Below are 11745 nucleotides of genomic sequence, written 5' to 3'. Positions count from 1 at the left end.
ATCCCTTTCCTTCATGAAGATAGTTCAGGTTTATTTTATACAACCTCCATCTGAAGATAACTGAAGAATACACATACTTCACGCAAGATGAGATTTGTTTACTTACGAACTTACCAGTAAACCCCATAGGATAAGGACACTGCTTTTGTTTTATTTATTTACTTATTATTGGATAGAGACAGAGAGAAATTGAGGAGGGAGGGGGAGATAGAGAGAGACAGAGGGACACCTGCAACACTGCTTCACCACTCATGAAGCTTTCCCCATGCAGGTGGGGACCAGGGTGCGTCAACGCCTGGCCCAGGACACTGCTTTTTGTAAACCACTGTACATGTAATACCCAATGTAATGTTAGGACATAGCATAACCATTACATATCCACCAATAAAAAATAAAGTAAAAAATATTTGTTAAGGAAATTGATGAAATAAAATATTTAAATGTCTATTACATAGATATTATATTTGCTTGAAGATACATGGCAGGTAAAAACAGTGAGTTAAAAGAAAAGTGATGACACATTGAATATTCTCAGAAAATAAGTAACAATATAAATATAATTCATGAAGGTGACTTAGTATCTGAACTGAGATAGAACAATAAAGAATGGCTCCACATCTGCTTAGAAGGGACTAGAAGCACACAGACATGCTGGGTCTAGCCCTCTAACAGACCCCTCTCTCCACAGTCACTGGCCATCTCCATCAGGAACAACATAATGGACCCCTTTGTGGGTCTTGACAGTACCTTGCCCTCAATGTGGACCAACCATGGTAGGAACTGCCCCATTATCTGAAGGACGTTGAACCAAAATCCTCTACTACTTGAGGAAGTTGGGTCCGGCAATGGGTGCAGCCTAGAATGTTCCTAGATATGACCACAGAATGCGAGCTCAGACCTACAGGGATGCAGAGGTTACACAGGCTCCTGCGCTGAATATAGGCCCCAGTTCAAATCGATGGGGTTTACAGATAACAATATTTATATACTTTTCCTATATCTGAGAGCTACTCTCTTTCCTAATCCAGCTTTCTAGTCCTAGCTCCACTTTGACACCATGTCCCCAGACAATGCCTTGGGTCCATCTGCATGTTAGCTGTTAGGCTCAGGCAAAAGCTAGTAAAGTCATGGGCCCCTTGGAATATACCTAAAATAGAGCTACTAGATTTATACAAAATGGAGACCCCAAATCTCATCTGCTGCATTCTTGTATTTAAATTCCCGATTATTAAATGATTTGTTCATCTTTATATCTTAATGCTTTTTCAGACATGGTAGCAGATGCTAACATGATGCCAATCTGACTTCCCCGGGCAGATGACTTCACCAATGTACCCTGGAATCCCACCTCTCTGGAGTCCTGCCCCATTAGGGAAAGACAGAAACAGACTGGGAGTACGGATCCACCCGCCAATACCTGTGTTCAGTGGAGAAGCAATTACAGAAGCCTTCTGCACCCCATAATGATCCTGGTCCATGCTCTCAGAGAGGTAAAGAATAGGAAAGCTTTCGAGGGATGGGATGGGATACAGAACTCTGGTAGTAGGAATTATGTGGAATTATACCCATCTTATCCTATGATCTTGTTGATTTTTAATATTTTTAAATTTAAAAAAAGAAGGGACTAGAAGACCAGATTGTGAGAATGAAGAAGGAATTAACTAGGTATATTCAGAAAAGTCATTCTTCCTTTAGCTATGTGTCAGAAATATATTTATGCTTTCATACATTTTCACTAATTGCATTCATTTAGTATGAGACTGGAGTATGATCACCAGTGAGGGTGGGAATATTTGTGTGTTGATAGCTTCACTCCATTTCTTTCTAAGACATCGTACCTGGGGGAATCCTCTAGAGGGCTGTGTGGGCACAGAGACTAGATCTGACTCAGTAGTTTTCTCAAAAGGTCTGGTGCAATGGGGTAGCACATGTGGGATCCAAGATGAGAGAGTAGCCAGGGATTCTAAGAGTTGTTCCTTTCCATAGCTAATTGGCCCTTGGAGAAGAGACTTCCTTGTCAACTTCACAGCCACTGTGCTCCAAACACAGGCATCTCTGACCCCTGCAAACAGAGTCCAAGAAAATCCTTGGGGAAGGCTTATTTTGTGTGCACAGCAGGTCTAATTGGCATCTTGGTTGCTGCCTTGCAGAAGAGACTCAACTTATATCCCTGAGGTTGGGATACCTGATGCCCTATACTCAGAGTCTCAACTTGTAAGAGCTGACACCACAGAATTCCAGTACAGCGGCTGTTTCATTTCTCCCAGATGGTGCTACTCTCCTCTCATGATGGTTCCTGTCAGAGCAAGTCTCTTCATTCTATGCCCTGCCTTCTGCTGGGAAAGCCTCCATGCAATCAGGGAGGGACATATCTAAAAGTATCAATGCACAATCTAGTTTCTTACTTTACTAAATAGGGGAAGGCTAAGAGCCTAAAGTATTGGATAATCCAAATACTGAATATTCTAAAAACGTTTTTAAACTGGTCTTATTGATATGTACATTGTTACTGAGAATAGTTTAATTGGGTAACATTCATGAAAATCCTTTTACTCTAATCACAATGCCATTTTGGGATGGCAGGTAATGGAGATACATGTTTATCCAAAGGAAGCACATGCATGAATTGAAGTTTTACATAGTAGAGATTAGAGAGTTGTGACTTAATCTTAATCTCCCCTGTTTTGTGCTGATGGAGTTCCAACTCTGAGCACTGGTTGCGGGTCTCCACAGACTCACTCACACACACAACGCTTGTTCCTGGCGCCGCTGTCACATGCAGTTAGTGTAAACAGTGACGCTGCAGAGTCACATCCTCTCTGCCATCCCACCAGTAAGTGGAGGTCCAGGGTTAAAGCTGAAGTCTGGTGAGCACAACAGGAAAGGTTCCTTCGAGGATCAGTTTCACTGTGTGAGCCAGTGTGGACCAGCCTGCCCTCCTTTTTCACTCTTTGCTTCATCTGCCCACACATCTCTGCAGAGGAGACCCCAGGTAAGGATTGTGGGTGTGTGTGATCCAGGAAACGTTTATCAGAAATGAGAGCCTCTTCTAGCACCATCATCTTATTCTCTCTTTATTCACTGAGTGTCTATCATTTTTCTGTATAGAAGAAAATTCTTCTGAGAAAGCAATAAAAAAAATAAAATGCTATTTTAGGGGTAGAAGTCAGTGCTTGAAATTCTTAGGAAACTGATGTAAGAGAGCAAGAGAATTGGATTACATGATAGAAAAATAACGTTATAACTCTTCAGAGGACAAAAACACTGAGGATAAAAAGAGAAGTATTTGATTTTTTTTTTCCCACCAGGGTTATTGCTGGGGCTTGGTGCCTGTACTACAAATCCACTCCTCCCAGTGGCCATTTTTCCTTATTTTTTTCTTTCTATTTTTATTTAACAGGACAGAGAGAAATTGACAGACAGGGGAGATAGAGAGGAGGAGAGAAGAATAGACGCCTGCAGAAGAGCCCTCCCTGCAGGTGGGGAGCTGGGGCTTGTACCTGGGTCCTTTCACATGGTGATATTTGCACTTAACTGGGTGCACCATCGCCCAGTCCCTACTGTTTGAGTCTTTAGGTAAGGTTAATTGTGTAGCTATCTGAATGTCTGAGTGATCATGAGGACCCAACATAAGTTGGCTCTCAGTTAACCACAAGTAGCATTTGAACAATGTGTGGTTAAGAGTCAAAAATATGTATGGTGGAGGAGGACCTAGACTGGGGAATAGAGTGTTTTGCAGAAAACTGAGAAATTTTACACAAATACCAACAACTGTATTTACTATTGACTGTAAATCATTAATCCCAAAATATTTTTTTTTGAAAAAGCGTAAAAAAGATGAAACCCATAGATAAATAGGGAAAGGGCAGTAAATAAATTTCCTGATTACTGATCATTTTGTACTTTGAAGGATCAATTCTAGTGCTTCAAAGAAATCAGCAGATAATTCAGAAAGGATGAGAGTTTGGACTTGATTTAGAAGGAAAACCACAAGGAGGCATAAAGTGGATATCCTGCTGATCATTTAAGTTATTATTCATTTTATTGTTAGCTCATAGATGCTTCATGCATGGGGTGTACTTTTTTCATTTAGTTTCTGATAGAGAGGAAGACAGGAGTAAGGAGAGAAAGAGAGACACCATAGTGTTGTTACAACATTCATGGCTTTCCCCCTAATCCTGTGCACAAGGCTCCCATGTGGTCCAGGGGTAATAATCCATGAGCGTGGTGAACCATGTGCTCCACTGGATGAACATGTCTGGCCATTATTACAGATATATATTTTTTCTGTAGGGCTTCATGATGATATAAAGCCCTCATGCACAGATTGGATAAAGGGCTGATGATCATTCTCATGATTTAATGTATTTCTATTTTGATCACATGATCCAATATGTGAAAACTCTCAGGTCTAAATGAAACATGCATATATCCAAGTGGGTAAGTGTAGTGGCATTGTAATACTGACACACCTACCCCTTCTTTATCTCACTTCATCATTCAATAAAGACAGCATCGAGTAATCCTTCTACCTAATGACACAATCTCCTCATGTACAGTGAAAATATTTTAGCATCACCCACCACGATATACAACAGACCACCCTTTTCCCACAAGAAGATATAAATTCCCTATATGTGGTTGACATTAACTCTTCTTATATGACTCAAACACTTGTACGCACTTTAGTTAAAATAAAGACAAAGGAGATTAACTCTCACAGAGAGTCACTGCATGAAGGACAGAGAGCTGCCATGGTTCTGTGTGGTGAGTTCATTGTACATGAGCAGGTATGGCTGATAAGCAGCTGACCAACATCCACCTCTCACTTTTTGACCTGTTACCAGTGGGTAGGACGATTCATTCAATAAATGTAGAAATGAGCTTTTCTTTTCTTTTTTACAAAATATTTATTTATTTATTTATTCCCTTTTGTTGCCTTTGTTGTAGTTATTATCATTGTCATTGTTGTTGGATAGGACAGAGAGAAATGGAGAGAGGAGGGAAAGACAGAGAGGGGGAGAGAAAGCTAGACACCTGCAGACCTGCTTTACTGCTTGTGAATCGACTCCCCTGCAGCTGGGGAGCCGGGGGCTCGAACCGGGATCCTTATGCCAGTTCTTGTGCTTTGTACCACCTGCGCTTAACCTGTTGAGCTACTGCCTGACTCCCAGAAATGAGCTTTTCCTCTTTTCTTTTTAATGATCATTTGACATATATTTATACAGAACAATTTTTGTTTGAATTTACAGGATACAAGTGGGGAGTCTGAATCAGTTTAGAGAAGAATGAACATCACACAAAACCAGAAAAGTAATTCCTGTCCTCATCTGAGAAGAGGGTTAGTGTAACACAGTTATATCATGCTAGGGAGAAGCATGGCTCTGTTGTCTTTAAGTGATGAATCAGGGCCAGGCAAGTGAATCCCTGTGCTGACCTGATGTGGAATGAACTTACATGACTTTTTCTTGTGTCAGTTGGCTGGGTGGATGAAATTCCTAAAATTACTATTCTGCAAAGTTTCCAACTGGGTGGGTCACAGGAGAGAACCTCAGGTAGACTTAGAGGAGAGAAGGGAGACTGTAGCTAACACATCTGGATGTGGGTCTGTTGACTCATGTCACAGGTGTGCAGCACAGCTGCACCTGCAGTTGGCTTTCCCTGTCCACTAGATCTACTTTTGTTTTTGAACTATGGGGCCAGGTGTTTATGGTTAATTTCACCAAGAGTACTAGATTCTTCAAGTAGTCACACCCCAAATAGAGGCAACCAGGACTGAATGGTTTCAGTCTGATTTTATGGGGCTATAGTTTATACCCATAGTTTTAGCCTTTTCTTAATGTAATGTATGTTATATACACCATCCTTCCCTGACAGAATGCATCACGGGCCTTAATCATGGTTTTGGCATCAGACACAAGAGTGATAGGCTTACTGCCACACTGGTCCCTATAATGGAACATGACAAATCTGTCCAGTGTGGTCTGGGGAGATAGCATAATGGTTATGCAAACAATTCTCATGTCTGAGGCTCTGTGACTCTAGCTTCAGTCTTTAGCACTGCCATCAACCAGAGCTGAGCTGTGCTCTGGTTTAACAAATAAACAACAAATGAACAAAAATTTCTCCAGTATTAACTGGTGTGCATTTTTGTAAATCATTTTGTGGTTCACTGCTCTGACTTTGACAATAAGTAAAATGTACACACTTACTTGTAAATATTTAAAAGACTTTTATAATGTAAAGTATATGTTAAGTGTATAAAGTATAAATATATGTTTACATATATGTGAATCAGTAAAATAACCTAGATAATCCTATATACATATCTCTACCTTAATTGATGACACTCTTGCTTTGAAATTGAAAACCAGTCAAATATTTCAAAAAGATCAAGCTTGTGATGAAAATTTTATGTACCTTAAAATATATTACTTTGATCATGTGGACTAATTCTGAAAAGAAAAAAAAAAAAGAAATCTTTTTTAGATCCAAGTGTTTCTTCTCCCTCTTAGGTATCTGAGAGCTTTTTCATCTGTATGTCCTATTTCTCCAGGCACTGAGAAAGGAGAGATGTGGCAGAGGAATGAGACCTCTCTGGCTGACTTCCTCCTTGAAGGGCTCTTTAATGACTCCCTCATCCATGTCTTTCTCTTCTCCTTAACCATGGTGGTCTTCCTTGTGGCAGTGAGTGGCAACTCCCTCACCATTCTCCTCATCTGTGCTGACTCCAGGCTTCACACACCCATGTACTTTCTCCTCAGCCAGCTCTCCCTCATAGATCTGATGTATGTCATTACCACTATCCCCAAGATGGCCGCCAACTACCTGTCTGGTAGGAAGTCCATCTCCTTTGTGGGCTGTGCAACCCAGCTCTTCTTGTATATGTTACTGGCTGGTGCTGAGTGTGTTCTCTTAACCCTGATGTCCTACGACCGCTATGTGGCCATCTGCAACCCACTGCGCTACACCATTCTCATGAACAGAAGAGTGACACTCATGATGGCTGTGATGTCATGGTTGGGAGGATTCACAAATTCCTTCCTTCACACAGTGATCTTGATGCACTCCCCTTTCTGTGGGTCTCGAAAAATCCACCATTTCTACTGTGAGTTTCCAGCTGTTCTGAATTTGGTGTGTGGAGATATCACTGTCTATGAGAAGGCAGTCTATGTTAGTGGCATCATTCTTGTCCTTGCTCCCATCCTGCTGGTCTCTACATCCTATGCCTTCATCCTCCACAGTGTCATTCAGATGCAATCTGCTGGGAGTAAGAGAAATGCCTTTGCCACTTGTAGCTCTCACCTCACTGTGGTTTCTCTCTTTTTTGGCGCCTTGATCTTCTCTTATATGAGGCCCCGGTCCCAGAGCACTCCATTTCAAGACAAAGTTGGATCTCTATTCTATAGCATCATTACTCCTACCATGAACCCTTTGATTTATACTCTGCGCAATAAGGATGTAGCCAAGGCTGTGAGGAGAGTGTTGGGGCGAGATAGCATGACTCAGTGACTGTAGTTGTTACTCTGAATATAGGAGGATATCAATAATGGAACGCTCCATAAGTTGATCTGGAAAGTATTCTAAGAAATTCAATGGTTTGCTATTAATGCCCATGTCCAGTGGGAAAGCAATTACAAAAGCCAGACCTTCCACTTTCTGTACTCCATAATGATCCTGGGTCCATACTCCCAGAGGGATAAAGAATAGGAAAGCTATCAATAGAGGGGATTGGCTATAGAGTTCTGGTGGTGAGAATTGTGTGGAACTGTACCACTCTTATTCTATGGTTTTGTCAATATTTCCATTTTATAAATAAAAAAGAATAGGAAAACTCCAATGAAGGGGATGAGATATGGAACTCTAGTGGTGGGAATTGTATGGAATTGTACCTCTCTTATTCCACAATCTTGTCAATCATTATTAAATAACTAATGTACAAAAAAAAAAAAAGAAATTCAGTGGTTTGGATCTTCAATGCCCTTTGACTAATACAAAAACAAATTGGTTAACACATTATTAGATGTAGTGGCTAAAGTATTTTTATTTTTCCCTCCAGGGTTATTGCTGGGCTTGGTGCCTGCACCATGAATCCACCGCTCCTGGAGGCCATTTTCCCCCCTTTTTGTTGCCCTAGTTGTTGCAGCCTCGTTGCGGTTATTATTGCCATTGTTGACGTTGCTTTGTTGTTGGATAGGACAGAGAGAAATGGAGAGAGGAGGGGAAGACAGAGAGAGAGGGGGAGCGAAAGACAGACACTTGCAGACCTGCTTCACCGCCTGTGAAGCGACTTCCCTGCAGATAGGGAGCCGGGGGCTCGAACCAGGATCCTTACGCCGGTCCCTGCGCATTGCGCCATGTGCGCTTAACCCACTGCGCCACCGCCCGACCCCCGTGGCTAAAGTATTATAACTTGTCTGTAGTATCTAAGAAATATGCTTTAATTAGTCACCCAGGTTGCCATACAAAAATACCACTTTCTAACTTCAAAAGCAAGCACTATTTTTCAGTTTTTAGGAGGCTGAGATATCCTAGAGCAAATGCTGCCAGATTCAGAGTCTAGGCAAGTCCTTCTCTTCCTGGTTCTAGAAGCCTCCTTTCTCATACAGTTGAAAAGTAAGAGAGCTCTCTGGAGTCTATTATAAGTTGCTGATTTATTCATGTTTTATCACCACTCATAGGTCTCAACTCCAAATATCATCACACCAGAGTTGAGTTTCAACACATGAATTTGGGGAGACATAAATATTCATTCTCTAGCAAGTATATATCACTAAGCACTTATAGAGTTAGAGCAAAATTTTACATGATGTCTTTAAAGAAACATATAAAAGTAAGGACCCTCATAAAAATATTAGGCAATAAAAAGATGTGTGAACACCCATAGCTACTATTTTCCTTACCAGAAGCTATATCCAACACTGCTCCAAGGTTACTTGTGGAAAATGCAATAGGAAGGTGTAGCTACCAGGTAGTTTTACTCACATGTGGAATATAGAGAGCTAAAACACATAAACGTGAAGTTTCTAAGACTTGGGAGAACTATGGTGGCTATCCTTGCAGTGCTGGAGAACAACAGAACTTTGGTGGTGGAAATTATGATCTTGTAAATGACTATTAAATCACTAACAAAAAGTTCATGAAGCAAGTAATTATTGTGAACTTATTTCTTTCATCTATTTTGTTGTTTCTTGTGAGACAGTAGTGAATAAACTTCTGCCCTCATGAGACATTTAATAAAAAAAAAACAGACAAATTATATATTGGCTGTTAGAAAAGTCATGATCTACCTATATTTTTAAGTAGAAGCAGTGGAAAGAGGATATGAACTACTGTTTTGATGGGGCCGTCATGAGGGAAGCATGTTTGGGCAAAGTGCTTTTGTGTTTGTTTGTTTTTACCAGATCATCGCTCAGTTTTGTTAGACGAATTGAGCCTGAGGCTTGAAAGCTTCAGACATAAAAATCGAATGCACAAACTGCTATAAAATCCCTTTACCCAGGACAAGTTTACATTTTTTAAAAAGGATCAGAAAAAAACCCCCAAAGTCAAAAGGTTCCAATGTCCAGAACTCACATATGCAAGCTCAAGTGGAGATGTGCACATTACAGAAACATCAGCGGTGCTGATGTGACTACAGCACAGTAACTAAGTGGTAGAATGAAATGAGGTTAAATGGACAGGGTGGTCAAGGGTAAGTCACCCAGGGGCATTAGAAAGGGGAAAGAAATTCCCTGTGTTGTGAAATGAAATATTCATTCCAACTGCTGTGTGGTGGGTCAAGCAAAGTGCCTGAGTAAAAATATCATGGTGGTGGTGGTGCTCATGCAGCCATGTTTCGAGGTATTTTAAGTGTAAGGTCAACAGAATGTGAACTGTGAAAAGGTGTTGCAAATGGTGCCAAGGTTTTGGACCCAGAAATCAAGTAATATTTGCTACTAATTACTGTGATGAGAACAGTAAAGAGACAACTACATTTGGGGTACTGTTGATTCATCTATTTGGAAAACAAGTAGAAATGTGGAATTAAAATATAGCACATAAATCCTGAAATTAAAGGAAGCATAGGAATAGAAATGTAAGTATTTTTTTAAAGCCATAAGTGATTACATAGAGGGAAATGGATGAAAATGGGATGAGTTCTGACTAAACTTGAGTAGATACAACACTAAGAAACAGAGGTGAAGGGCAAGAGTCAAATAAAGAAGACTAGGATAACAGGTTATTGGACTTGGGGCAATGGTCACCATAACCAGAAAATACCTTGAAAAAAACCCCTCCAAAACAACAACAACAACAACAAACTCCTAGAGGAAAGCATAGCTAACTCTGTGAAAGACTTGAGTGACCTGGAAATGTGTAATTTCTTACAGCAATATATAGGCAATTGGTGACATCTATAGTAGTGATTTCAATAGAGTGAAGATGATAAAATGAGGTCGACTAAGCTCAGGAGGTAACAGTAGCACAGAAGTTGTGTATGATGAAGAGAATGTAAGTTTTAGGGCAGGAAGACAACTTTGCCTGTTAAAGCAACAACTTACATACCTGAGGCCCCAAAGACCAAAGCTTCAATCTCCAGCATCATTTTATGCCAGTTCTGAACAGTGCTCTGGTCCTCAGTCTTTCCTCTCTCATTTTCTCTCTCTCTCAAATAAGCAGATCTTTTTAAAACCACAATGACCTTGAGTCCATACTCCCAGAGGGTTAAAGAATAGGAAAGCTATCAGGGGAGGGGATGGGATACAGAGTTCTGGTGGTGGGACTTGTGCGAAGTTGTACCCCTCTTATCCTATGGTTTAGTCAATGTTTCCTTTTTATAAATAAAAAATTAAAAAATATGTAGATTTTACAAGTACAGATTACTGTCTATTGTTCCCTATAGATATAAAGCACACAGTTTAGTTTATGATGATGATCATCTTTGGTGATCAACAAAAGATTTGATAAATAGAAAAGGTATGTTTAGAATTTCATACATGTTTTATCATGCATATGTGCAAATGTACTATTTCCTTTCTGTCTGAAATCTTGCACACTGATTCAAGGAACTTGTAATGTTTTTATTCATACATTTATCATTTGAAACTTTTCTTCATTCATTCTTTAATTTCCATTCTTCTAATTTAAGCAATGCACTCAATTTTTTTTTGTTTGCCTCCAGGGTTATCCCTGGGGATCAGTGCCTGCATTACAAATCCACTGCTCCTGGAGGCCATTTTTTACTGCCCTTATTGTTGTATTTCTGTTATTGTTGTCGGATAGGACAAAGAGAAATTGAGAGAGAGGGGAAGACAGAGGGGGAGAGAAAGACAGACACCGACAGACCCACTTCACTGCTTGTGAAGTGACCCCCCTGTAGCTGAGGTGCCAGGGGCTGGAACAGGAATCCTTATGCTGGTCCTTGTGCTTTGTGCCATGTGTGCTTAACCCACTGTAGCTACTGCCTGGCCACTTTATTGTTTTTGTTTTATTAGTGATTTAATATTGATTTTCAAAAGTATAAGATAAAGGTCAGACTGATAGGGTTTAAAGTTAACAGTATTTATATACTTTCTCCATATTTGGGAGCTACTTTCTGCCCTGATCCAACTTTCTAGTCCTATTCCCAACTCTGGCACTAGCTTTCCAGACAATACTTTTAGACCACTTGCATATTAGCTGTGGGGCTCAGGAAAAAATTAGTAAAGTCACGGCCCCTTATAATGTACCTAAACCAAAGAAACTATTAAACAAACAAAGAGA

At 40.3% G+C, this 11745-nt stretch overlaps 1 protein-coding gene across 1 annotated transcript; it reads left to right on the top strand.

The window, feature by feature from the left end:
- The first annotated feature begins 6573 nt into the window (after positions 1–6573).
- Positions 6574–7512, top strand: LOC103128021 (olfactory receptor 2AE1-like). Its single transcript, XM_007538903.1, has one exon. It carries the CDS (start codon positions 6574–6576, stop codon positions 7510–7512), a length of 939 nt encoding a protein of 312 aa, XP_007538965.1.
- The last annotated feature ends 4233 nt before the right edge of the window (positions 7513–11745 follow it).

This window comes from Erinaceus europaeus, chromosome 15 (genome assembly GCF_950295315.1).
Source record: "Erinaceus europaeus chromosome 15, mEriEur2.1, whole genome shotgun sequence".
Lineage (NCBI taxonomy): Eukaryota > Metazoa > Chordata > Mammalia > Eulipotyphla > Erinaceidae > Erinaceus > Erinaceus europaeus.
This window is presented reverse-complemented; position numbering and strand designations above follow the sequence as displayed.

Bases quoted from the DNA above. Each gene is read 5' to 3' on its own strand.
- LOC103128021 (XM_007538903.1), top strand. From the start codon at position 6,574: ATGTGGCAGAGGAATGAGACCTCTCTGGCTGACTTCCTCCTTGAAGGG.